This window comes from Hippocampus guttulatus, chromosome 18, assembly GCF_054856545.1.
Source record: "Hippocampus guttulatus isolate MCC_2025c chromosome 18, RoL_Hgut_1.0, whole genome shotgun sequence".
NCBI classification, from domain to species: Eukaryota; Metazoa; Chordata; class Actinopteri; order Syngnathiformes; family Syngnathidae; genus Hippocampus; species Hippocampus guttulatus.
The window spans coordinates 3,153,647-3,180,791 of record NC_141278.1 but is presented as its reverse complement, the minus strand read 5'-3'; the positions used below and the strand labels follow the sequence as shown (position 1 = coordinate 3,180,791).

The 27,145-nt window shown below is 57.6% G+C and overlaps 2 protein-coding genes and 1 long non-coding RNA gene across 5 annotated transcripts; 1 reads left to right on the top strand and 2 right to left on the bottom strand.

Annotated features, from left to right (window-relative positions):
- Positions 1–418: 418 nt before the first annotated feature.
- LOC147190638 (zinc fingers and homeoboxes protein 2-like) lies at positions 419–8,786 on the bottom strand. 2 transcript variants are annotated; one of them, XM_086136133.1, is made up of 3 exons: positions 8,589–8,786; positions 2,713–5,332; positions 419–1,872 (listed from the first exon to the last, which is right to left on the bottom strand). In XM_086136133.1, the coding sequence occupies exons 2-3, from the start codon at positions 5,118–5,120 to the stop codon at positions 1,863–1,865; spliced, it is 2,418 nt and encodes an 805-aa protein (XP_085992259.1). In that variant the 5' UTR covers positions 5,121–5,332; positions 8,589–8,786; the 3' UTR covers positions 419–1,862. The 2 variants fall into 2 exon arrangements, with proteins under 2 accessions (XP_085992259.1, XP_085992260.1); XM_086136134.1 differs by lacking the exon at positions 8,589–8,786 and adding an exon at positions 8,070–8,578.
- LOC147190637 (uncharacterized) lies at positions 8,130–9,724 on the top strand. The gene is made up of 3 exons (XR_015103646.1): positions 8,130–8,230; positions 8,781–8,988; positions 9,102–9,724. It is a non-coding gene; the product is annotated as an uncharacterized LOC147190637 (long non-coding RNA).
- Positions 9,656–26,904, bottom strand: LOC147190636 (collagen alpha-1(XIV) chain-like). 2 transcript variants are annotated; one of them, XM_086136130.1, is made up of 47 exons: positions 25,748–26,904; positions 23,933–24,028; positions 23,458–23,574; positions 23,240–23,383; positions 23,091–23,171; positions 21,552–21,710; positions 21,353–21,472; positions 21,113–21,277; positions 20,875–21,024; positions 20,281–20,450; positions 20,101–20,227; positions 19,883–20,028; positions 19,641–19,770; positions 19,119–19,258; positions 18,901–19,027; positions 18,655–18,809; positions 18,430–18,562; positions 18,250–18,294; positions 18,015–18,154; positions 17,512–17,641; positions 17,055–17,177; positions 16,822–16,971; positions 16,625–16,741; positions 15,890–16,039; positions 15,739–15,813; positions 15,454–15,593; positions 15,218–15,341; positions 14,980–15,123; positions 14,738–14,902; positions 14,630–14,668; positions 14,412–14,550; positions 14,189–14,331; positions 14,002–14,111; positions 13,675–13,833; positions 13,526–13,603; positions 13,278–13,418; positions 13,077–13,172; positions 12,512–12,565; positions 12,354–12,407; positions 12,213–12,266; positions 11,918–11,989; positions 11,252–11,287; positions 11,108–11,174; positions 10,829–11,017; positions 10,660–10,737; positions 10,434–10,589; positions 9,656–10,202 (listed from the first exon to the last, which is right to left on the bottom strand). In XM_086136130.1, the coding sequence occupies exons 2-47, from the start codon at positions 24,009–24,011 to the stop codon at positions 10,000–10,002; spliced, it is 5,514 nt and encodes a 1,837-aa protein (XP_085992256.1). In that variant the 5' UTR covers positions 24,012–24,028; positions 25,748–26,904; the 3' UTR covers positions 9,656–9,999. The 2 variants fall into 2 exon arrangements, with proteins under 2 accessions (XP_085992256.1, XP_085992255.1); XM_086136129.1 differs by lacking the exon at positions 25,748–26,904 and having other exon boundaries at positions 23,933–24,231.
- Positions 26,905–27,145: the final 241 nt, after the last annotated feature.

Below are 27,145 nucleotides of genomic sequence, written 5' to 3'. Positions count from 1 at the left end.
CAAACTTTCTTCCCTTTGCCCTCGTGGCTGTTAACACGTGACAGATTTGCCGGCGATGGGGAGAAATGCCGGGCATTTGGCCGGCAAAGCAAAATCGTGCCGGAGAGCTGTGGCGGCACCAACGCAACTCAATCAGCCATCACCGTTGTTGCAAATGTCGGCGTGGGACGAGTCATTGGCTCGGGACGCTTGCGGCTTGGACTGCATCCCTTCAGAGCTCCCTCTAGTGGACAATCATTGAAAGCACATCATTCTGCAAGACATTTGGCAGCATTTACCGTTCCATGAAAAATTTGGATTCCATCAGCATTTCGTCGGCAGAACTCCAGCGGATTGCGAATTATTGATTTGTTTATTTTGCGTCAAACATCGACCGCTAAAATTGCCTGACCGACCCTTAAAGATGGCAGGCACAAGATGGCGGTGTAAAAAGCGCTTTATTGAAGGACATCACATGACTCTGACCCGAAATCACAAACGTGAGCCAAATGTGACGCCTGAGACAAAAAGGTTGGCTCATCAAAGCAGCGGCGTGCCTGCGTGTGTATGAGAGGAATGGGCGTGGCCTGGTCCAAAAGCTAGCTGATAGGAATCAGGTGCTAATTAGCACATGTGCGTTAGCTTAGCATCAACATTCATGGCGTCCCATCAGAAAGTCAAGCCGACGCGTGACGGCAACTGAGGGGAATTTGACATTCATCGAGTCAAAGGACACAAAAGTAGGGATGCACCGATATCCCTTCTTGGGGAGGGCCAAGATGACAACCGCTATTCGTCCTCGCATTTAGTGCGCAGTGAGAGCAAATCGCTGTCACATCACGTGTCGCAACTGTGACAAAGATGCGCTTCATGAATCAACGCGCTGCCATCGTATTGTGACGGTCGGAGGCTAAACGCTTGAAGCTAAATGAAAAGTTCATTGAAAAAGGTTTGCTACTCGGCTTTTCAAACGGTCCACATCAAAAGACAAAAACGCATCCGTGCATTCAACGCGGCGCTAGCGGACTTTTCAAAAAAAGAAATGAAATACGTGCCACAGCGCATGCTCCAAGCAGGCGGAATATAAGATGGCGGCTTGGTCAAGCAGTGTTGGTTGTCGCGGTACCGGCACAGACGTACGGCTATCGGTGCATCCCGACGCAAGAAGGACCTTTTTTAGGTGTCCTTTGGGCCGCTTGTCTCAAGTGGCAGCAAAGCAAACAAGGACAAGCATGGACACCACACGTGACATGTCGCGTGAGGACACAGCCGCAAGCTGGCTGGCCCAAACGTGACAACCAAACAGCACTTCACTGATGCACCCTTCAAAAAAGTCCTTTTCCTTTTTTTTTTTCCGTCTGATCTTATGTGGAGAACGCCCCCCCCCCCCTTCTCAGCAGGGGAGTGGCAGACAAAAGTCTGGGCACCGCTCACAACTGACTCAAGTGTTGCCAAGTGGTGTGTGTGTGCGGCATTCTTTTGTTTGCAAACCAGTGGAAGCAGGCCATTGAAAAATAAAATAATTTCTCACAATGACACACACACACACGTGAGTGGCGACTTCCAGCAAGTAGAAAGGGGGAAGTGCCAAAGGTGTTGTCGTTCATTCTCCACGGTGACACCTCCCACCAAAAAAAGTCCCAAAGTCAGCATCAATCAGCACACGGGGAATCAAAATGGCTGCCAACCCCACCCATGAAAGCAAGACAACCTGAGAGAAGGCGTTAGCGCGCGTTAGCCGCACCAGCTAAGCGTAGCAATCGTTCTGGGGACGCGCCTCCTGTCAATCATCCTTTGGCAAGCGGAGACAGGGGGGGAGGGGATGATCGCAACGCAGCGTTGTTCTCGACGTGTCCGGCGGGAGATGAAAAAGACCACCGTTGTCATTCGCACCTGAAAAACAAGACCAAAGAGTAAAAAACATTGATCGACGCGAAAAGTGTTTTGAGGAGTGGGAAGTGAGTGATGCTTGCAAATGGAAGTGACGTTCCCGATGAGTGTGACATCTCGTTTTCAGGCGCCAGTCAAAGTAACGCTTTCAGGGCTTGGGCACCACAGGGGGGTGGGGGGGGGGGGGCCGCCGCCGCTATTTTGGGCACAAACGCTGATCGGCTCTGCGTGAAGCATGCACAAAGTGGAGCGACGCGATCCAAGTATGAAAATCACATCCCACGCGCCCAGCCGAGGCTAAGCCAATCACTAAAATAGCACACACGGTCCCGAAACACAGCCGGATCGTTAATTAAGAAATAACTTTCAAAGAAATGCATTAAAATGTCGCCGATGATTGGATTGGGACAAAGTGCAGCAGGCGTGGCGCGGGGACGATGACGTTTGATGGGACTCATCGGAGATGCTTGACTTTTTTCCACAACTACTTCGGTCGGAGCAGCTAGCGAAGCGCAGCGGCTCCGCTATCAGCTTCCATCATCTTTAGCCGCCGGCAGCTTCCTCCTGCCCGTCCGACCTTGACCGGGATCTTCCGTCACGCCGGCGTTGGCCAGCGCTGGCCAACGGCGGCGTGACTTGCCACCTTACAAGAGCGGGTTGTGCTAAGGGTTCTGCCAGAAAAAAAAGCAATTTTTGGGCCAACGGTTGTTTCGGGTACGCAGGAAAAACAACAACCAAAAAAAAAGGGGGGGAGAATTTTCAAAATGGGTGATTGGCCAACAGGCGGGGCTTCGCCTGGTCAGCGTGTGAAAAGTAGTGCGGGGGGCGCGGATAACGGAATACCTGCCGGCGAGGCGGTCTTGCAGCTCGGCATGCGGCGGCCAGCCCGGTTCCGCCTCCAGACGCTCGGCGCCGCCTTCCCGGCAGCGCTCGCCGGGGCTCGACGCGGCACTTTTCTCCGGAGGCCCCGCGCCTCCGCTCGCTGCGCCATGGTGGAAAAGTTGTGCGTGCGGTGTGGAACGGCGGTCACAGAACCAGCGCGCCACGTCCACACCGGCCAATCCGGGCCAAACCTCAGACAGAGCGGCGACCCCTTCGGTTTGAGCAAAACGCTCCTTCAGAAGCGCCGGCGAGTGGGGACTTTGAACGGAGCGGGGCAGCGGCCCGCAGCCACTTTTGCCACCCGGCGCGCTCAAGCTCGGCTGGCGAATCCCATTCAGGGGCGGGGTTGCGTCTTTGTCGGCCTCGGTCTTCTTCGCTCCCATCGAGTTGAGGAGGGCCAGTTCCAAGTTATCCCGCAGCGCCCGGCGCTCCGCAAACCAGCCGTCGATTTCCCGACGGGACAGACCGGCGGCGAGGGCCAGCCGGTCCACGTCGCTTTGCGAGAGAAAGCCGTTCCTCAGGAAATGCTCCTCCAGGATCTTCAGCTGCTCCGCCGTCTTGCCCCGCATCCTTTCCAGCAGCGGGAACTGCGCGAGCGCCGGGGAGCGCCGCTGCGAATCCACAACCGGAAGCTCGCCGCCCTCCGCCATCCCGAGCGCCGCCGCCTCGCGAGAACACTCGGAGAGCGTCCCGCCCGTGCCGTCGGCGGCCGCGTGCGAAGCGCTCGCCTCGCCGGCGCTCCGCTCTTCTCGTGCAATGCCGGCGGGGACCTTGGCCGGAGCGGGTGCCGACCGGATGACGGGGGGCCTCCTGACCGCCTGGCTCACAGGCGAAGGCAAATTGGGGAATGTCACATTAGCGGCCGGCAGAGGGCTACAAAGTCGGGGCAGAAGTAATGAGCTCTTGAATGGCGGGGCGAAGACGGGGGGCGGCGCGATGGTCGGCCTCGTTAAGGACTCCGGAAAGACCATGGATGGCAGCGAGACCACCGGTTTGGTTTTGGGGTTTCCTAGCAAAGAGGGAAGCTTCCCCTTGGCGCACGACAATGACAAGGACGAGGTCAGTACAGGCGCAACGGCGGGCGACTCCGGTTGGGGGGGAGCGTCGGGCGCCTTGTCTTTGAGGTCTTCTTGACTGCGGGCCACCGCCATGACGGCTCGCTTGGACTCAGGACCGCCGTGAGCCGCCAGGGATCGTTTCGGCGCGTGAGCGGAGCCCGCGGAGACCCCGGCCGCCGGGTTCGGAGCCGACGCGGCACTTTGGAAATGACGCTCGGCGGGGGTCGACGGCAGAGGGAGGAGACTCGTCGGCCGGGTCGCGAACGTGTGATGGGCCGCCGGTACGGAACCGTTGAACATCTTCTTCCTGGCCTCCTCCACTTCCTCCGGGGACCACGTGATTCCCTGCTTGAGTCTCTGGGTGGTGAACCAAACTTTGATTTGCTCCTCCGGGTGCTTGGAAGCGGCCGTCAGCCAGGACAGCTCGGCATGCGTCGGGTAGGGGAACTTGTGGAAGGAGGCGATCAGAGTCGGGTTGTGGTCCAAGGACGGGTTATATTTGCTGCTGTTCAGAGGAACGGCTATTTTGGGTTGGCAGTGGTAGTTGGGCGGGCGGCGGAGCACGGGGGCGACATGGGACGGGTCTCGGAGAACGGAGGGCTCGGGAATGATGACGGCGCCGTTGATGTTGAGCGCCGCGATCCCATCCCGCCGCTCGGAGCCTCGGTCGCCGCAGAGACCCTCGACGGGGTCGGGCGACTTCGCCGCGGTAAAGAAGCAAGGTGGGAATGCCGAAGCCTCACGTGCGCCGCGTTCTTCGGGACCGGGACGGCCCCGCGATCGGATGGTCTGCTCCAAGACCGTCCGATTGTTCCTCTCGATCCTCTTGAATTTGAAGTTGCTCTCGTGGGGGTGAAGGTTCTCGTTGTGCTCTGTGAGAAGCTCAAACTTTTTGGCGTCAAAGTCGCAGGCGGCGCAGCGGTACAGCGGATTGAGAATCACGTTGGGGTGGCTGGAGTCCACGTGCTCTTGAAAGTCCGTCAGGTTCGGAGAGCGGAACGGGCAGCACTTGCACTCGTAGCCTTTGGACTGTTTCTTCGGAGCCTCGCGCTCAGAGCGCGCCATGTCCTTTCCCTGCTCGCCTCGTTCGCCTGACCGCTCTTCCGATGGCTCAGGGCGGAGGTTTTCCTGGTCCGGACGATGGGCATCCCGCGGGCAATCGCTCTTGGCGTCAGGCTCGGTCCCGTCCGTCAGACCCTCTTGCCGCAACATTTCCACGTCGAAGATGTCCACGTCCGGCGCCGCCTCGGGGTCACTCGGTCCGAGCGCTCGGACCACGCAGGGGGCGGAGGACTTTCTGCGAGCGGGCATAGCGACCTTCAGGGCGATGACCACGAGGGGCCGGCGTCGGCGAGGCGCGCTGCTCGAGCGCTTCTCATGGACTGCGACGGCCAGGCCGGGGAGGGTCCCGAGTGCGACAGAGACGGCGGGGGCGGGCGAGCGGCGGCCCGGGCCCCGCTACGCATTGGCGCCGGCCGTGGAATGTCAGCTGACCGGGGCTTTTCCCTGGGCTCGTTCCAGACCTGGCCGAGAGAAAGAGACGGATAGAGAGAACGTCAATGCAGGGGAAGCCATTTTGGCGAGGCCAACAAGACCGAGCTCGTCCTTCCTCCCGTTTACCACCCCGCTTTCTCCTCGCCCCGCCCGTCGGACCCCAACAGAACTCTTCCCGTCACGCTGACGACGCATTCCACAATCATTCGTACAAAAGAGAGTCCCGTATGGGGACTGACTGAGCACATTGGGACATTGGAGGGACATTGGAGGGCCTGCCCCCCCCCCCCACACACCTTTTTGGTCACATTTCCAACTTCTCGTCGCCATCCTACTTTTCACCGGTTCAACGTCGGCCGGCATTCAACAGCGATTTTCCCGTGGCTCTCGAGAGCAACCTGCAGGTCGCCGTCATAGGAGCTGACCTCCAAGAGAGGCAACCTGAAGTCCATCAAGCCCGTCGGCGTCACACGAGCGACAACCGCGCCGGGGCCGGCCGGGTAGGAAGGTGGGGGAGCGGGGGGGGGGGGGGGGGGGGGGCTTTGAAGAGGAAGATGAGAAGAGGGCGAGATGACGAGCCTTCAAGCATCCCAAAAAACACCCTTTGATCATTCCCTTAATGAACTTCCTTGCCATTCATTTGCATGACTTCACACGCTCGAACACCATGAAGAACGCGCGCGCGCGTTGTTATCTGGTTGTGTTGCTGTTGCCGGGGCAACAGCAGCAGAGACACCATTTGCCCTTGCCGCACCGCAGAACGTGAAGCGACAGGCGCGCGGAAAAGCGATCGGGCCTCACCAAGCAGGAAGTGACCACTGAGAAAAAATGAGCGGACCTCCCGCGCTTGCATTGTGCGCTTCGCCGTTTCCCTTGGTCGGCTTGTCGTTGCGTTTTTTTTGCACTTCCGACTGGATTCTGACAAAGACGCGAGTAAGAAGAAGAAGAAATAGACATTGGATTTATAAGCGCCTTTCAAAACACTCAAGGACACTTTACAATCAGGAACAAGAACAATAAAAGCACAGATAAAATTAGAAATAATCAAAGAAAAGATGAATTTCAACCGAGTATGCGATTTTGAAGAGGTGGCTTTTGAATGTGGGAAGAGAATCAATATTTCGGATGTTGGGTGGAAGTCAGTTCCAGAGATTGGGGGCAGAACGGCTGACAGCTGCCCACAAAGACGCGAGTCCAACTTGACGGTGGTCTCAACGCTGACAAAGTGCGCATCCGCCTTCGATTTTAAGGCGGAAGAATCTTAGAAGAATTTCGGTCTGCTTTCGGCAATGAATCAGTGTGAAGAGGCTGAAATTGCGACACCGAAGCAGAGATCAAAATAGCCATCGATTCTGTTGTGGCTGAAGCCGATTTACTGCGGGCTTTCCGATTGCGTCCTTGATATTTTGTGCCACGGCGGTCGACGCAGCCCCTCAACAAGGTGGCCTTTCATCGCCAAGGGTGGAAACTGCCCTCGACAACACGTGAAGCCTTCGGAACTTTTGGTTCGACATTCGGCGAGCGGCACACGCAGGCTGCCTGGGCTGTGAGCAAACACAATGAGGCTGCGCGGCGGCCGCCATCCCGTGAGGTCTGAGGACAGATCGTCGGTTCTTTTTCGATTCCTGGCTCCCTCGGGGCGCTTTTGGTGAAACGGGTTTGTCTGGAAATGGCGCCAGTTCGCCAACAGCAGGCCGTTTGTGCTCAACGGGCAGACACATGATGTTTGGACCGGTTGGACCGCAGCTCCCGGCGAGAAGTCGCGTTTGCGTGTCAATCGTCTGTTGGCGAGCATTTCGAGACCCGGCAAAAGAGGGCTTCTGTCAGAACCTCAGCACCCGTTCACCGTGACAAAGAGCAAACTTTGGCTCAAGCTTCTTCGGTTCGGCGCTATTCCGCGGTAGACCGTTCGCCGGCTTCAGCCAGAAGGCCACTTTCTGAGCCAAAAGTGGAGAAAAGCATCTTTCTCGGGAAGAGAAAGGTGGCGCGCAGAGCGGCGACTCGGGACGCTGCCGTTTTGCCACACCCCAAAGTACAAAACGAAAAAAAATAAGATGACAAACATCATCCTTTATCGACATCGGAGCAACTGACAGCAACTCACCGCAAGGCTCCAGAAACCGCGTGTCGCGCAGAGCGGCGTACTTGCGCCGTCTGTCCGCCACGCGGAGCTCTGAAGCCATTCCATCCAATCCCGATCTTAAGAGGAAGACGCGTCTGGCCGCAAGAACACAAACAACAAAGTGCAAAGGTTGCGGCGTGCCATTGCGGCCTCAGCATCGAACGCGATTCAAGTGTCCGCCGCGTCCCGTTCTGATGGCGTGACGAACAAGTGCCCCAAAACTAACAACAGGTCCACCCTTGGTCGACGTCGGTGGCAAGCCGCGCCTTTCCCGACACATGGATGATGCGACGTTCCTGTGACGCTCAAGTCCAAGAAGACGATCAGTTACCTGCACCGCAGTGACCATTTCAAAAATCACATTATTAAAAAAAAAAAAAAAAAAAAAAAAAGAGGGGGGTCAATCACACAACTTACTCAGCTCGTGAGCTCCACTGGACAAAATGACAGCCCGGGCGCACCACTGCGCACGTACAAAAATTTACTCCGACACAAACCAAAAAAACATACGAACGAACTAACACAAACACACATACAAAAAGCGCAAACACACATACACAAACAAAAAGCGCACACAATACACTAAGATGTACTCGGACACATCGAAAGACGCGTTCACACGTACACACTCGCAGTGAGGTTACCTCGGGTGACCCCGGCGTCTGGTGTTAGCTTAGCGTCGTCAAACGCTGACTTCCAGGAGGAGGAGGAGGCGGCGGCGGCGGCGGCGGCGGACGACAAGCACTCGAGCGAGCCCGCAAACTCGGCCGGGCAAACAAGCCCGAGCAGAACTGGAGCGGCTCGGGTAAGCTAAACAAGTTAGCCTCCTCTTCAGCCAGAAGCTAGCCGGCTAACGGCTAACATTCGGGATGCACTTTCACTAGACCAGCGGGGGTGGAGGGGGCGGGGGGCGACCAAAGTTGCCCCTCGAGTCGAGGAAAGGCGGCGGCGCTCGCGACTGCGTGACGACACAACTCTCGCCCCACTCCTGACACTTTAGGCTCCGTCGTCGAGCGAACCAGAGGGCGGGCGAACCGAGCCGAACCTAGCCTGCGGTCGAACGGCGGCCGCGCTTCAAAGTTGACTTTTGCGACTCCCACTTGGTTCAAATAGACCCGAACGGACGAGCGACAAGTTGCCCAAGTGTCCGTCTTGCTTCTTACCTGGCGGTGTGGCGTCAAGGAGCCGTCAAGCAGTCTCGCGTGTCGCAGCAAACACCCAATTGGCGAGAGGGCGCGCGCGCGCACGCACACTCATTGAGGGGGGGGGGCGCTCGTTCAGCACCACGGGCCCTCCTACGTCATCACTCATTCGCATTTGTGCAAATTTGATGTCCTCGCCCTCAACCCGTGCAGATCACCGGAACGCGGAGGTCGTGACGTCACGTGAGTTCGACGGCCGGACAAACGGCTCCCCTCCTGTCGCGTCGACTTCTGAACCCATCGTGATGGAGTGATGACGCAGCTTGGAGCGGGGCGACACCTGCACGACGCTGCAGGAACTACACGTGCTGCGTACTCCCCTGGCCTTCGACCCCGGGACGTGATGACGACCCTAGTGAGGGTACATATTTTGAACATTCCTTTTTGGGGGGGTGTCACCTGTCAAGTTTTTGCTGCTGAAAATGATGTTTCTTTTTTTTCACCGTGACGCTCGTGTGGGCGCGGTCTCCGTAGGACTGGGGTCAGATGAGGTTGCCAGGCAGCGAGCGCCAGCCAATAGGGGAAGAGCTTGGCCAACGCTGCTTGGCAACCAAGGAGGAAAAAAAAAGTGCAGCTGCCTGAAAGGAGGCACCGGGGTGAAGACATGAAGCGGTGGTCATCACAAAGATTTGAAAAGATGAACACAGGAACAGAGGAAGTAATTAGAAAATAAACAAGTGCGCATGAAAACAAGTGAGAACAATCTAAAGAGGCGAGGACCTTTCAAGATGTGATGAAAAGATGCGGACATGAATGGCACAGCAATGAAGAAATGAATAATACACGAGGAGATGACATGAAAAGGGGGTGAAGACACGAGGAGGCGACAAGAGGTCGGTCCAAGGACGGAGAAGGAAACCTTCAAGTATGAAGACATGAAAAGATGTTGATGACATGAATGGTGACAAACGGAAGAGCTTCTTTCACACGGTTCTTGGGGTCTCACTGCGGTGAGCCAGGATGACGTTTGCACACGCACGCGGGCGTCACTCTTGACCGTCCTGTCATGACGCATCACACTTTGACTGTACTGTCAATCTTTTATTGTGTTGACAAACTGGACAGGAAGTCGTCCAAATAAATTACTTTTGCTGCCACGAGTTCAATCAAACACTTGTTGGATGTCAAGCGTCATCACGTGCCCCCTTTCTGAGCGGCCAACATTTTTATGGACGGCGGCCGGTCAGACGCAGAGCTGGGGCCACATCTGCCCATTAGCTCCGCCTACCGGGGTGTGGGGGGGTAGAGGGGGGAGTGGGGCAACTACCTGAGCTCCTGAAATGCTGTTGAATGAGAAGCATGTACAGAGATTACATGTGTTAGCTACGCTCCGTCCGCGGGCTCTCCGCCTCACTCTGACCCTTCGGTGACATCACTTCCTGACGCTTCCTCTCCTCAGCCTCCTATCCGGCCCCGCTCCCTCATCCTGGGGGCTCAGCTCCTGTACTGAGCGGTCCGGGTCAAGCTCCGCATGCTGGACGGGCCGCGGCGGCGGGTAGTCGGGCTGGTAGTAGCGGTACGGGTCATCGTCCTCCACCTCGCCATAGTTGGGGAAGATGTTGGACGGCAGTTGGACTGCGGGAACAGCAATGCCGACACTCAACTCAGCCCGTCAGTCGGCGCCGCGTCGGAGCGACACGTCCGCGTGAGTGTCAGCCCCGAATACAGGCATCGCAGACACTCGAATAGGTCTCGATTTGGTTAGCGGGACAGGAAGAGGCTGACGAGAGCTTGGAAAAAGAATACAGCTGCCCCCAAACGCAAAGCACCTAAAACTACTCCCGGTGGGCGGCCATCACGTCGTACCTCCGACGTTGTAGCCCACGCAGGAGTTCTGGTCACAGTAACCGGGAGGCCCGGCAGAGCCCACCGGGCCGGGAACCCCGGGACGTCCCGGGACCCCCGAGTTCCCGGGTCTTCCGGTCGGGCCCTGGCTGCCTGGTCTGCCTTGGCCCGGGGGACCTGCGGCAAGATGGCGTGACGTGAGGACACGACCTCTTAGCGAGGAGGACAAAGATCATGAGGGGCTGACCAGGAGGTCCCGGCGGTCCTCTGGGGCCTTGAACCCCGACACCAGGAGAGCCCTTTTCGCCTCTCTCGCCCGGGGTACCTGCGCACACCACGTGCACGCCATGGACGCGCACATTAGTTGCCAAGATTCCAGTCGGGGGTTGCCAGTTCATCTGCTCGGGGCAGCGCACCTTGTTCTCCAGGTTGGCCATTCAGGCCGTTTTGTCCGGGGAAACCGGGCCTTCCAGAGGGGCCCTGTTCCCCTTGCGGCCCTGGGGATCCATTTCGACCGGGCTCTCCAGGAGGTCCCGGGACGCTGCGGATGGTCACGGACGAGCTCGGCGCGTGGTTCAGGATGGCGTTGAACTGAGCCATGTGACCTGCAACCAGCGTGGTGCTGGTTAGCTTTGGAGAAGTGGGCATCCGTGGCACCTTTTCCGACGGCTAGCATGCCACGCTACCATACTCACTCTGGATGAGCTGCTCACACACCTGCCTGGCGATGGTCTGGACTGTGGCCGACGACTGCAGGTCGCCCTGGCAATGCCAAACAACAAAGTCACTTCAGAGGAGGAGACTAAAAATGGCGGCGGGTTGGAAAGAAGATGCCATACCCGTTCACCTTTGTCGCCCCTGGTTCCTGGAGGACCCTGCGGCGAGAAGGAAAACAGTGACAATGGAAAGAAAACACTCTCGATCTGCCCAGATGGATGACGACCAGTCGGAATGTTGATAAGATTCCTCAATTGGCTGACTGCAGTTGGGCGGCAGAAAGGAGCTGGGGGCGGACGGCTGGGAAGCATCCTCTGCTATTTGGAGTTTCTTATTGTGGGGCCATGGCACAAGGGCTAATGTGTCTCTGGATCACAACCTTCTCAGTTTGACACCGGTACAGTTGGGAGCGCCTTTTGAACTTTGTTGGCCTCAGAGGCTGATTCTCACTTGGAGTGGTCCCCGATTCAAATCTCCGACCAGCCCTTTCCTTCACGTCCGGCTAGTTCAGTCGGTAGAGCTTGCTGCGAGTGGCCTCGTTGTGGCTGTGTTTATCGTGGTTCACTACTGTGATGGGTTAAAATGCGAGGGCAGATTAAACAAACCCCATACGCATGTCGTGATGACAAGAAACACACTTCTTCTTCTGAGAAGAAGTCCCGGAATGTTGGGCTGGACAGGACAGGAGGTCCGCCACCAGCAATCTCCTACACTTCCTGTCCCCCTGGCAAATTTGGTCAGAGGCATGATGGCTAAATGGCTGTCTGATGTTCAGCGGTTGGACTCACCGGCGGCCCAAGGTCGCCCTGTTTTCCTGGGGGTCCTGTGGTACCGGGGGCCCCCGGAGCTCCTGGACTTCCCTGCGGATGAGAGGAAAATCAAGGTTCAATGTTGGGGCCCCTGGTGTTTTCACCGCCCTGTGGTTCCACACAGACTGTGGTACCACACAGACTGAAGTTGAGTTGAGTCAAGAAAAGCCTGCTGATGGCGAGGCAATCCCACAAAGCGCCTGCTGGGAACGTCGTTGATGTCGCAACACAAGAATCCCCACAGTACAACTTTGTGTCATTCGTAACCACTTACGATAGTTCCGGAGGGGCCCGGTTGGCCGGGGGGACCGTCTTTGCCCGAAAGCCCCTGCAGATGAGAAAAAAAATTGCGGTGTGTCTGTGTGTGTGAGTCACAACAAAGCGCGGTGACGAGAGAGGGTGCAAGACGACTCACTCTGGGGCCGGGAAGTCCTTCTCTGCCTGGAGCGCCCACTCGTCCGGCCACGCCCTGAAATAGAGGTCACCCCCGGTCACTTAAATCACAAGCACACATTAAGGTGTGTTTCGTGACACTCACGTGCACCTGAGTGCGTGCACGTTGCTAGCATTTACCTGCAGACCTTGTTGACCTGACTCTCCTTTCTGTCCTCGCTCACCCGGAGCACCCTGCACGTGAAGACAGGCATGAAGACACGTATAACCAGAAGACACACACGTGCAGATACACACGAGGGCCATGTACACACGGGAGGATTTTTCATATTTCGACTTTTTTTTTTTCGCTGGCAGACCCCACACAGAGATTAAAGAACAGGCCTTGAATGGACTTGGTGGGCTTGTGTCAAGACCAGATCCGGCCCCCAGCGTCATTTTATGTGGCCCGCGGGAGCAAATCATGTGTGTCAACTATCATGATTCTTGTTGAAATCTATACTGAAATGTCAAATTGTCATGTGTAATAAATAACGTTGCGACTTTGCACCGGCACTCTGAGGGAAGCCGTAACTCCAAAGTGGCCTGCGATAAAAAATGAGTTTCACACCCCTGATCTAAAGGGACAATTTGACGTCGCCCATTTGACGCCCTTGGTTTGGGAAGGGACAAAGGATTGTTGATGGCCGAACTCGCATTTGAAATGCACGTGACTGCGCGCATGCAAAGATGCTGGGGGTCTTACTGGGGCACCCCTGATGGAGCGTCCGCTGGGCCCGTGTGGTCCTGGGGCCCCCTGGGCTCCTGGTACTCCGGGCTCACCGACCAGTCCAGCCGGCCCCTGGGGGAAGGGTTGACGTCACGTTGTGCAGAGATTGGCTCACAGGGTCCCTCCCAATCAAGAACTGGACACGAAATCCCCGTCTCCATTCGGATCAGCACTCACTACTGGACCGGGTGCTCCACGATCACCACGGGCTCCTCGTATTCCCGGCCCACCAGGGGGTCCAGCTGGCCCTGCGGGGCCTTTGCTGTCCTGGGTGCAGGTGCAGGCCTTGGGCATGGCAGGACACTGGGCCTCGTTGCGCTTTGGTGGTCACGCGATAAAGATGTGGTGGCGTCGGCATGATGAAGAGGGAGGCACGGCCGTTAGATCACTTAGCATATGGCCCCGGAAGTGTACGGAGGACTAACCAAACCAGGAAGTTCACAGCACAGATCTCTGGAGGCCCACGAGGTGCTGCACACAATGTCGAACATCTGGAGCTCAAACTGCAACACGGTGATCGTCAGTGGCTGCCCCAACCCAGCGCAAAAGCCAGCGGTGTCTCCTCGGGTCTTACTGGTGCCGAGTTGTCCTTCTTCCCTCTGGAGCGAACCATCCTGCCCAGAACCTCCGTCCCGGCCGTGCTGATGTTTCCCGCCGCCTCGATGGCTTTGGTGGACACGGCCTGGCAGTCCACGAGCACGCTGGCGCTGGTCTTGCTGATCACCACGTGAAGCTGCGCGGAGGACGCCTTTTAGTGGACTAGGCTTCTTCACCGGAGGACAACCACGTGGCCCCTTTCTGCGTTTGTAGCCGGAAAACGCACGTGGCCACACTTGGGGGCGCTGCGGCCGCCAAAGCGGGATACAATCGCAGAGGCAAAACACAGCAGTGGCGCACTAACCTTGTGAAAGCTCCCGTGGAAAAGTTTCTTGACGTGCGGACCCTCGAAGGTGACGGTCTGAAAGTGTCCTCTGTAGTCGTTGTTAAAGAAAGTCAAGGTCTTTCCTCCATCTGCGCCGTGAATCAACACCGGTGACGTAGAACTCCGCCAGCCTCCAGACATTGTGCACTCGAGATTCCAGACTCACTGTCCAGGATGAGGCCCACCAGCGGATCGCGGTCCTGGTTCAAGACCTCCCAAAGAGCAAAAGGTTCCTGCGGGGTGCTGGGCAGCAGGCGGAACAGCAGCGTAATGGTGTAGTCTGACGGAAGTCCTTCAGGGTGCAGCAACCTGAAGGGAGGCCGAGCGTACTGAACATGACAAGTTCTCAGCACAGGCGTGCTCTTTTTTCAGCCGAGATGAAGGAGAACCTGGTTGGCTGAGCCAGTAGAGCGCCGTCGTGCAGGCGGAAGCACGGAAATGCGTTAAAGGTTCCGGGTACCATGGAAACGCCGGCCAGGCTGCTGTAGCGCTCCTCCAGCAGCCCAAAAAGCTCCATCATGCGGAAGCCTAAGCAAGCGCCGGAGGCATCGTCATTTCTGGGGAGATCCGGGATGAGCAACCCCGGTAAAATGGCTCGGAGTCTTACCGGGAGCGGGGCCGCCGGTCATGGCCACTGACGGACAGGCTGCGGACACACCAAAACGGTCTTGAAGCAAAAAGTCATCGGGGACGTTCCTGGCCGCCACTCACTCACTGGCTGTGGCAGCTTCGCACACGAAGGTCACCAGCTTCTCTTCGATCTTCTTGAAGGCATCCAGGTCGTCCACAAAAAAGACGTGTCTGTCGCTGGGTTCGCTGGCGATGCTCACCAATTCCCCATAGTCGGCGTCAGCGAAGCCGATGGCGAAGATGATGAAGCCTGTCAGGACGCCGCAGGGTTTACGGCTCAGCCGGGGTCATTGCGGGACAGCGAGCGCGGCTGGGACCTCGCCTGACCTTCCATCCGCATCTCCTTGGAGACCTTGTTGACGTCATCCTGCGATCGGCCGTCGGTGAGGACCACCAGCACCTTGGGGACTCCCCTCCTGACTCCGCCCTCTGCTGTGAAGATGTTGTCTTTCATGTGCCGGATCGCGCGACCTAAGCAGACAGAGCGCATCACTGCAGAGGGCGCTCAGAGCACGGCATCGCTGTCATCCCATCGCGTGATCATGGATCACGGATCATGTCTTGCCTGTCTTGGTGTTTCCTCCCTTGTAGGAGATTTTGTTGATGGCGTCCAGGAGGCGCTCCTTGTCATCGTACGCGTCCAACGCAAACTCAGTGCGCGTGTCGTCGCTGAACTGAGCGATGGCAACCTGTGGCACATCGCACGTGGACTCGCCATCTTGATCATGTGACCCGAGTGAAGATAAGCCGACAGGCTGGCCGGAGGTGAAGGCCAGGCTGCGGCGTTCCCGGGAAGCCTACCTGAGTGCCATCAGGTCCAATCTGGTCCAGCGCCCCGGCGGTACTGGACAAGAACCCAATGATCTTCAGGAAATTGTCATCACCGATACTCCAGGATCCGTCTACCAAGAATGCCAGGTCGGCCTTGGCTGCCTTGCAGACTGCGTGTGTGTGTGTGTGTGTGTGAGAGCGAGAGAGAATGTCCCATAACGTCAGTAATCCCCTCATCTTTTTCGTCTCTTCCTTCTTCCTCTGCTGGCCCCTGTTGCCTTGGTAAGGTAGGTGGTCGGTTGAACATGCGCTTACCTTCCTTGGCAGGGGGAACCGTGGGAAGCGGGGTGGTGGTTGGCGGCAGGGCGGTAGTCGGGGAGGGGACGGCTTCTGGACAAGGAGTCGCAAAGCCGCGACAGTTACGTTCCGGGTCGAGCCGCTTTACCATCGGTCCGCCGATACTCACCAGTCTCGTCGGTGGCGGACACGGCCGGGCCTTCGGTTCCATCCTGCAGTCGGGCGTAAATGCTGACCTTGTGCGACGTCCCGGGCCTCAGGTTGCCGAAACAGTGCCGGCTGGATCCTGCGCTCAGCTTGGCTTCCTCCACGTGACCGCCTGCCACGAAGAGGGTGGCAACCGTGTTGTTTGTTCTCAACTCATAGGAATCAACTGCTTTTCTATTGTTGTCCCTCGGACATTTTACATCGGATCGTGATACTTCTCCGACAAAACATTTTCAAGCTTAAGCCATCTCACCGGTGACCGGCGACCCACATTCTCTTTCCAAGTGCAAACGATTGCAAATGAAAAATACAAAGCGACGGAGCGAGTGTCAAAACGAAAACTCAAGGACACCGATTTGTTTCGACCAACAAGGAATGCGCCCGAGGTCAACTTGTCACACGATTGCTCCAAATTCAGATAAAAGCCAGAATCAAATATGAGCCCATCATACCCTCCAACTCAGAAGAAAAATATATTTTTTTGAAGTCCGGGTCTCCACATACCAAAAGGGAGACCTACAGATTCCAAAGCACAATCAAATGGCAACTCGCCCTGCGGCGAAAGGAAACCTGGAAGATATTTTAACGACCACGTAGCCTGGAGACAAAGCCCGCCCCTGACCATATTTGCTTTGCCCTGTACTTGTGACACCTAAGGAATCAATGGCGGTAGTCGGCAGGCGGCGCCGGGACTCACCGCCGGGGGACTCGATGACGACTCTGTAGGCGCCGGCGTGTCTCTGCGGCCGCCACTGAGCGCACATGCCGCTCGGTCCCCGCCGGTGAACGCTCAGCTCGGTCACGGCCAACGGGACTGCCGGTGCACGTCAATCATCTTCAACTGGCACGGAGGTCGAAAGGCGGGATCGAAGGCGACGGCTCCGAAATACTCACGTGTCCTGGCCCGGCCAGACAGCGGCTCGCTGGATCCGCCGCCGTAAGACGCCAGAACTTTGACGCCGTACTCTGCGTCGCTCAGAAGGCCGACGATCATCATGGTGCTCACGTCCTCGCCCACAAAGGTCTCCAGTGCGGGTCCGGGTCCTGCGGGGGTGTGGGGCGATCCTGAGAGGACCGTCTCACAAGCGGTGGCGCCAATGATGCCGGCGTCCGCCGGACCCACTCACCCGACAGTGGCTGGTACACCACGCGGAAGCCCGTTGTGGGAGAACCGGGAAGGTCCCAGCTGATCCGAAAGCGGTTGTACCATTCCTCCGAAACGCGCAGATTCCTGGGAGGCAGCGGTGGAACTGAGAGACAGACGGAAAGAGGATGGGACGGACAGATCGAGTGAGACCCAGAAAGAAAAGACAAAGAGGAAGAGAGAGAAAACGGGAGACAGAGCGGACGGGCAGACAGACGGAAAGGTAAGGGTGACAAAGATGGAGAGACAGAAAGAAAATGGAGAGAAAGAAGAGAGACGGGTAGAAAGATGGCATGGGAGTGAGAGAGAGGAGGCCGATATTGAGAGAGATACACAGCACAGTATATTGAGAGAGCGAGAGAGAGAGAGAGAGCGCGCGCTGGATTACAGGCCAAGGAGAATCAGCGCCTTCATTTTCCTCAGCACGGCAACCAACGTACGCGTGCGTCCGCTGGCCGTGACCGTCGTTCCATCTCCATCCAGATAGACGGGCGTGACGGCCATTTTGTACAGGGTGTCGGCCAACAGTGGTTGTAAAACCAAACTGGTCTGCGTGGACGGAAGCGTCCTCTGACACGGCAAAACAAACAAGACGTCAGCTCATCTCGGCCCGCAACCGCCCGACTCGCGTGTGCGCACACACAAAGATCTCGGCGCGGTGCAGCCAAGCACCACCCGACCGTGGCTGGCGCGGTCTACATGCTGGCGCTTTTTGAACGGGATCACGTGAGTTTTGACAACCGAGATGACATTTGCGGATGGCCGCCAAAAACTGACACGTGTTGAATGTCGCAGGCGCTGGTCTCACCCGATTTTGCCACAAGGGGTGGACTTGGACGACGCGACTCTCTGGATTTCTGTTCAATTGACCTCTTATCTTATCTTATCTCCCCTTAAGCATGTGGTCTCGCAGTCTCATCTTCTTTTAACGATGCCTTCTTACCGTCTCTTGGTTGCCATCCGCACTTCCGTAGCTGAGGCGGTAATGGCGGACGTTGTGGGCGTCCGAGTGTTGCCATGACGCCCGCAGGCTAAAGGCGGTTTGGTCATCGACGGTCATGTCCCGCACAGTGCCGCGGGGTGCTGCGTTCGCAAAAGCAACAAAAACGACAACAGAGACATTAAAGGGGTGCTCACTGTTCGACTGGGTGGTGCTAAAGAAAAACCAGGACACTCACCTGGAACGCTGGCAGTTACCAGAGCGGCAGTGGTCGTTTTCTCCACTACAAATGACAAAAGAAAAAAACACCCCCAAAAAAGCAACACTCGAGTCAACACCAAAATCGACGTGTGCGACTGAGCGTGCGTGTGTCCGTGTACATGTTAAGTGTCTGTTGATGTGTGTGTGCGGATTGTACCGGTGTATTCTAGCAGCACGACCTGGTCACTCTCCACCTCGTTCCCATAGATGGCGCTCACGAGGACCTGGTACTCGGTGGAGGGGCGGAGTCCAGTGACCGTGTAGGTGTTTATGTTGGCGTTGAGCAGCACCTGACGGCGCACACGCGCATCTTGAAGGTTGCCGACACTCGTGTTTGACGTCAAGTATACACACACACACACACACGGCCACGCACACCAACCTCTCCGCTGTCGCTGCCACCACCACTGCCACCGTCTGAGGGTGTCCACCCGAGGCGGTAGAGTGCCACGTCGTCAGCGGGGGTCTGCCACGACACCCGGAAGCCGACAGTGGAGGCGTCATGGCTCCTCACGTCGGACGGTTCTGGAACAGTCCCTGCGCACGGAACCCCCCGTGAGTGGAGCCCGCCTGTGCGCGGGCGCGTATGCGACTTTGACGTCGTCGGGGCGAGGGGCCCGACGCTTACCCGTGGAGAAGCTTTGCGTGGCCGGCTGTGATCGCCCCTGGTCGTACGTGGCGACCACGCCCACCGTGTACTCGGTCAGGGGGCTCAGGTTGCGAAGCAACCAGGAGGTCTCGCGGCCCGCCTCCACCTACGCGTGCACGCCAAGGCCTCCTCGTCATCATCAGCTCACAGGCGTACTTTCTATTTGTCAGTGTTGTTTTGGTTTTCTTGTTTTGGACCTGGTTACTTTCGACGCCGTCACTGCGGGCATAGATGACGCTGTAGCCCGTGGCCTTCCCGGAGGCGGAGTCCCAGCTGAGTCGGGCGGAGCTGTGGCCCACGTCCGTCAGCCGCAGATTGGTCGCCGGGAGCAGCGCCACTGAGGGGGACGAGCACACATCTGAGGCACGGGCGTCCAATCGGGGGAGGGGGGGGGCCGATCACCGAACAGGCCCGGTTCAGCCAAGTTTTGCGCGACTGACATCAAACGACAACAACTCAAAGAGACTTCAGGAATGTTGGGAATCTGCTTTTCTCTGCAACTTGAATTAAAGAAGACACGACACGAAAGAAGCGGCGCCGTCGGCCGCAGACATCGTCGGGCCAGCCGTTACGAACCTTAATGAAAGGCTGAGGTGACGAACCGGAAAGCGGCAAAAAAAGGGCTTGGCCAGGAAGAGACAAGACGCCGGCGCTCCCGGCAGACCGAGCGGCGCCACATGCAGAGCGGCCATCTGGGCCGCAGCACCGTCCCAACTTACGCGTGCTGAGCTGGCCGGTGACGGGGTCGCTGGCCTCCTCTCCGTACATGGCGTAGACCGTCACCGTGTACTCCGTCGACGGCGTCAGACCCTCAAGCACCGCCTCCTCCACATCAGACGCCACCTTCACCTGCGTGCGACATCAGCAGTCATCTTGAGTCATGGCTGCGCACGACGTCATCAGATGACGGCGACATCACGACGCCCCGATACCCTCGCGCCCGACGCTCGGCACCCCTCACCTCCTTCTCGTCATCGGGCTCTCCCTGACTGAGCGGCGCGTAGAGGATCATGTATCCTGAGGCGGCGGGGGCGGCCCTCCAGCGGACCCTCACGGTGTCGTGGGTGGGGTCGGACAGGTCCAGGCGCTCCACGGCCGGCAGGGCCACTGCGAGTCGACACGGCCGAGGTTAGGGTTCGGCTCGGGGGGGCCTCGGCGTCAGCGTACGGGCCTACGTACGCGTGCTGGCGCTCCCTCTCAGCGCCTCGCTGGCGGCGTTTCGGTAGATGGCGAATACGGCCACCTGGTAGTCGCTCAGTGAGCTCAGGTGCTCCAGCAACACGCTGCGCTCCCACCCCGGGACCACCTGCGAGCACAAGGCGTCACCGCCGCGCCATTTGGGGAGGCCGCGGCCGTTACCTTCTCTTCCGGCTTGCCGCCGCTCGCCGGGTAGTAGACCACGCGGTAGCGCTCCACCTCGCCGGCCGGCAGCGCCCAGGTCAGGCGGAAACTCCGAGCCGTGATGTCAGAGATCACCAGGTCACGGGGAGGAGCCGCGCTTTCGGGCGGTGGCTCCGCATCGCCCCCAACTAGAAAACAAACAAACTTGCTGAGAGGGGACTCGACGTATCTTCGGGCGGGTCGAGGGTTCATCGGCATGTCCGGCGTATCGGATGTGACACACCTCCCTTGGGCTGACCCCGCAGGAAAGTCAGTCCATTTGAATAGATGTCATGTCTTATGAGTGCCACTTTGTTGAAATCAACGTGCCGTGCGCCCACTTCCTAAACGGAGAGCCCGGCGGGGTGGCTCGATTGCGTGCCGGACGTCGCGAGTCGCAGTGATTCTTGCGGCACCGCTCGTGTCTGAGATTTGACAGGCCGACGTCAGAGTGTCCATCCCCCTTGAAAGCATGTCGCATCGGCCTCTGCGCGTGATTACGAAGAGCAAATCCCATCTTCGCCCTTGGCCGCATCCGATACGGTCGCGACGTCAACGTCCACCTTTGCGCACCTGCCAGCTGCTCCACCGTGCGGCAGACGCTCCTGGTGAGAACGTCCACGATGTCGCTCATCACGTCAAAGTCGGCCACGTTGTAGACGTGCGTGTCGGTGGGCGGCGAGGCGATGGCCTTCAGCTCGTCCTCATCCGCATTCTTCACGCCTGCCCGGCGAGGACGGCAGGTAGGAAGGAAGGAAGGACGTCAACGCTACCTTGCGGGAAAGCACGTGGCGGCGACGCCGACTCGTACCGACGGCAAAGACTCGGATCCCGGCGTCCCGCAGGGTCTGGGCGGGCGGCACCACGTCATCCTGGGACTTCCCGTCCGTGATCAGGATGGCAACCTTGGGAACATGGGCCCTGGATCCGGATTCGGCTTTGAAGCTGTTCTCCAGGACGAAGGTCAGTGCCAAACCTGCGCGGAGGACATCTTCGCATCACCTTGATCGCTAAGCAAGTCCGAACATGGCGGTGGCCGACGTTAGCGTACCTGTAAGCGTGTTTCCACCTTTGTAGGGCAGGTTCCTGACGGCGTCCACGACGGCCGCTTTGGTCACGTGACTGCTCAGGTGCCACTCCACCCTTGGCTCGCCGCTGAACTGCACCAAGCCTGCGCACGCGCCAAACATGTCGCGCGCACTTTATGCAACATCAAACGCACGTGGGCGGGAGCGAGCGAGAGAACTCACCGACACGCGTGCCATCCGCATCCACCGCGAAGGCCTGCACCAGGTTCTCCAGAAAGCTTCTGACTAGTCGGAAGTTGCTGCGGCCGATGCTCCACGAGCCGTCCACCAGGATCACCACGTCGGCGGTGGCCGGCGTGTCGCAGGTGAACCTTTCCTCACCTGAGCAGGCACAGGCACAAGCGCTCACATGCACCCGTGGAGACTTTGCACAACGTCTCCGAGCGGGAGGCAGGGAATAAAATCTTTTGTCTTGTTTTGTTTTTGTTTTTTTTTCAATGCCAGTCACGCCGCTGCGACATCTGTGAACTTTTTTCCAAGAATGCGCATCATGCAAGGCAACTTTTAGCAACGCACCGGAGCACCTCGGGCACCACACACAGACACACACACACATGGGCCAGGAGACCACGCGGTACGCTGCAGCAGGTCAAAGTTGAGCTTCTTGCAATTCCTGGCGTGTTCCGCAAGCTCGTCTCAGCGCAGCGCCCGACGCGACGCGACTTGTTCAGAATCATGCCGGGCTCGCGGAAGCTTCAGAAAGACCGCGGAATGTTCTCGCCTTTTCCCCATCGTGTTCGTCATGACAACCGGGGCCCGGCTCGTTTTTGCCTTCTGACGCATCGCAAGTCAGTACAAGTCAGCAGGACCCGAAGAAGGCATTTGAACATTCAAAGAGGAGGACACTTGATGGGCACGAATCTTGACGTTCGCGCGTTTCTTTTGTCCATCTTTTCAGGGCGGCACGTCGGTGGGCGACCGGCTCGCACCTCACAGCGCAGAGGCCGTGGGTTCGATTCCGGCCTCAACCTTCCCGTGTGGCGCGTGCATGTCACGCGAAGTCGTAAAATGGGGGTTGTGTCATCGAAAGGCAGGCGCGAGTCGGGCAAAGGCTCCCACTTGGACTTTTTCTCAATCAGAAGACAAGAAAAACAAACAAGCGGCCGGCGGCGGAGCGAACGTGCGGGTACAGGCCCCGGCGTGATTGACGGGTCGGCGGCGGAGGCGGGAGCCACGCCCGCCAGCTCGGCAAGTGCCGACAAGACGGTGGCAGCCGAGCAGCCCGCGGAATGCCGGTCGGCGCCTCGCCGCTCCCACAGGGGTCCATCAAATCCCGGTCCAGAGAGTGCAAAGCCCGCCACCCTTTGGCTTTTGCCACCGATGCATTCGCTCAAGCGGCACGCCAACGAGCTCGGCGAGTCGTCGCACGGGTGGCGAAAGCCAAAGCGCGGCAGACATTCTGGACCTGGATTTGATGCCTGCGCTCACTCGGAGGTTCGCTATCCACATTGAGTTACGAGTAGGCCGAGCTGGGAGTTTTCACGTTCGCAGCCCTTTTTTTACTCTGCGAGACGTGGCAAAACCAAAGCCGGTGGTTTTCGATTGCGGAAAATTCATTTGCTTGTCCCAGTACGGCGAGGCGCCGGCTCGGCCACGGCCCAAATCAAACTCGGAACTCAAGGCGGTCACGGACACGTTGACGTTTCGACTTCCTGCCGTGATGTCACACCCTCGCGCGTCGTCACCTCCGGTCCGCCTTACCTTCAGTGATGGCGTTGACGTGCGGGGGGCCGCCATCTTGCGGACTTTGGGACTGAAGCCTTTCTTGTCCCGATCGCTCGGCTGAACCCCGACAAAAACAAAAAAAAGCCGTCAGCGTCCACTCTGGGTGACGTCACTTGACGCCTCACCTTGGTGTCTGGCCAGAAGCGGTTTGCTCCTTAGCGCCCCCTGCAGGGCAAACACTTTGAAGGCGTAGTCTTTGCTGGCGTCGAAGGTGTCGATCAGCAGCTCGGCATCCTCCTTCGCCACGCTCACCTCCGTCTCCTCGCCGCCTGTTTGCACGTGCGCGGCCGTCAGATTCACGCGTACGCTGCCGCGTGTGCGTATGCGCTTGCGGCCGCGTTACCGGGGCGCGTGCTGTAGGCCAGCACGTATCCGTCGAGCGGACCTTTGGGCTCCTTCCAGGACACCAAAAGCCGGGTGGGACCGAGAACTTTGCTCCGGAACCTTCTCGGAGAAGACACTGACCGCCGGAGATGCGCCGTGACCGGCAGCAAACGTGATGAGCGCAGGATGACAAACACATGCAGGGCAATGAACAAGCGAAGATATTTTTGCACGACACCCCCACCCCTCCAATTAAAAGCCAAATGAGGCTTTTCATCCAATTAAGAACAAAGCCAATTGTGCAGATGAACGATCTCGTCCAGATTTTAGGCAGCGACAGTGACGAATGCAGAAAAATGGGTTGCAGCAGAAAGGCAAACGTGCGCCTGTGCCTGCATCCCGCGGCGATCAACGCGCGCCAATGTGAACGCGCGATGACGTCGACGTCAATCCGAGCCCGTCGGACAGAGTGTGTGGCCGGGCCCCCAACTGACCTTGTCCCTGTACACGCGCGGCGTGGACGCGGATCAAGAGCAGGAAGCCCACGGTGACCATCCACTGGCGTGACGTCATGGCGGAGCGGCACTCGACTTCGGGGAGAAAAGGATCCAAACACAAAAGTTGGCGGCGAACTACTCCTCTGCGTGAACGCCGCGTCCGTCGGACAGACACAGCAGGATGACGGCGCGTGCACGCGCGCGCGCTAAACTTCCGCTGCGCACAACCCCAACAAACGCCCGACCCGCTCGGCGCGTCCCGCTCCTCTGAACCTGAATCCGACTCGCCCGCGGCACCGCGCACCGCCGGAAGTGCTTTCAAAATACCGCCGTGACGTAATCTCATTTCGCTTCTGCGGGACGCGTGACGTCAGCCCTCCGCAACTTTCCCACTTTTCATTGCGCTTCGTCGTGTTTCATCCGCTAAAAGGAAAAAAAACAAAACTTTTCATCCTTTAATTTTACTCTGTGAGATGATGAACTTTATGTTAGTGTACTCAACTGTGACTTTCTTTGCCGAAATCCGCTTGGTCACGTGAAGGTGAAGGCTCGATGAGCTGGAGCTTTCTTCTCTGCCTTTGCCATTGGCTTCTTTCCTTTCTGTTGCGTTTTCGCCTTCGATTAAAGCTGAATAAATGAAGCGACCGACGTGTTTGACTCGAGCGGGCACGCCGGGGCCGCTTCCTGCGGGCGACCGTTCGGCTCCGAAAGCGCGGCAGGCAACATCAAATCAACAACCGAGTTGACATTTCGCTTGGACCCGTCCGACACTTGGGGCGGGCCGGTCCATCGTTTCCGTGGATTCCGTCGGTTGCGAATGGATTCACTATTCGGACGGACGTTGACGTTTTTGAAGCGCGGTGGCGTGTCCGCTTCCCGAATCGACCGCTAAACCACGACCCAATTAATCGACAGCTACTTTGATCACGGATGAATCTCGGAGACAACCTCAAAGCGTCCAAATGCACAGAATGTCAGCCTGTCCACATCGCCTAGTCCGGCCCTCTGTGGCTAGCACCGAGCTACGTTGGCAGGTTGATTAAAAATACTCTCGCCGGAAAGGACTACAAAGTTTCCGCAACATCGAACCTTTCTTCTTGACTTGGCGTTCGGCGCGAATCTTACTTTAAGGAATACGGAACGGCTGATGAGACGGCGGTTTGAAAGTGCATATTGTCACGTTTGCGTGGTGGCGGACCCCAAAAAGACGGCAGGAGGGAGGAGCAGGGTGTATTTGAAAGATTGTATTAAAACTCAGAAAACTAAATCCAAAACAAAGTCCAAAGTATCAAACCAAACACATGACTGAAGATAAAACATAATGACTGAAACAAACATGACAGCAGCACTTGCAACACTGAGTGGTTGTGCCGGGAGTCCTTTCAAACCAATACATAACGACATAACGACCAACAGGTGTGCAGCTGCAGGGGGGGAGCCCTACAGCGCCACCTGTTGGTCACAAACCGAAACATGACACATATCGAGACCGACAGATTCACAGACGGCAAATGAACAGTGAGATACTTCGCCCGGTTGAAAGTGGAAACGAGGTCAATATTTGAATCGATCGCTCTATAGATTTGCGTTAATTATTCGCACTTTACATGCACGGGATAAGCGCGACTCATGGCGTGGCGTTTGTTTTATTTTCTAGTTCTTCTTAAGAGGTTACTGTTCGAGTCAAAAGGAAATCAAAGGAAACGCCAGACTGCCAGTCAAGCTTCATGATTTCAAGCGAAAAGTAAGCGAAGCCAGCCGGCAATTTGCCTACTTGACACACGCACGCATGCGCGCTTGTCAATCACTCACCAGACAAGCGAAAACAGACGCCAGGTCCCGGGTAACCTTTGACAGATTTGGGGAGTGGGCGAGAGTGCCCTCATCGCGGCGACTTTCCGTCGAGCGCCGTCCACCTTTCCATTTCTCCGTCCGGCGCTCCGCTCGCGCCCCCTGTTGACGAACAACACGGAGACGTGCCCGTGAACGTGCACTACTTCTGTTGGCCGCAAGGGTGCAGCAGAGTACAGGCGCGACAACTCCTCGGCTTCTGCTTCTCGGACCTTCCCAAAGAAAGCGCGAGACGTCAACATGCTGGCGAGAAAGACAAGGAAGAGAAGATTAAGATGAGCATTTTTTTTTGCCATCTTCCCGATTAAATATCCTACGTGAGTAAAACAACGACAACAAAAAACCCAGTTTGATTTTCATTTATACTGGTTAGCAATGCGAAGATTGCAACAGCGTTGACGTGCGCGCGCGCGCAGAAGGGGTGTTTAGGCCACAGTGGGGCAAATATTAACTGTCCAAAGTACATGAAAAGAACGCCAAACACAGTTTGTGTTTGTGCGCAACGACCACAAGCTGAAGTCACGCAACACAAGCCGAGTTGGAGCCGCAAAGGCGCACCCACGCACACTTTTGACTTTTTGTGCGAGTCAGCGCAGCAATGAGGAAGATGGCTCAATGTGCAGAATGTGCACAAGGAACCATGGAGGCAAGGCAAGGCGAAGAACCGAGTTCCAAAACGACACAACAACAAGGCAAAACGAGAAACGTGACTTTCAAGCACGATGGCCTGACAAAAGCGACAACTTGAACGCAAGCCATTGTTTTTGTACACCTCACTCAAAATCCAATTGCAGAGCGGGATCCAGAAACAGGAGGCCAGCGTATGCTGTCGGAGGGGAGCTCCGCTCGCGGCGCTGTCCAACGGTGCTACAAACGGGCCGAATCGAACCACATCGGCCCTGACGAGGCCGCCGGCGCTATGCTAATTGCTGCTACAGGCTTGCTAAAAGTGTCAATGGGGATGGGGTGTAGGGAGGGGGTAACCTAGGTGCAGTGGACAAAACCATAGGGTGACGAATGCCGGTGAGGGCCAAGGAGGGGTCAAGACGGGGCCAGAGGCAGCCAAGGGCAGCGCTGACGAGGGCTGGTGTCGCACTGCCGGGGGGGGAGGTGAGGCCTCAACGTGGGCGGCGGTGAAGGGGGACAACGGGTGCCGAGGGGCGGCGAGGAAAAGTGACAAGAAGAGGAAGAGGGAAGCACTGGGATAAAGATGGGGATGCATGGGGGCTGCCTTGCGGCGCGGGGGGGGGGGGGGGGGGGCACAGCCCAGGTGCGCCTCAGTCTTCAACTTCCTGCCGGGATCACAGCACTAAGCACGGCCTCGGGTGACGGCCGCCGGCATGGCCAATCGTGGCATCT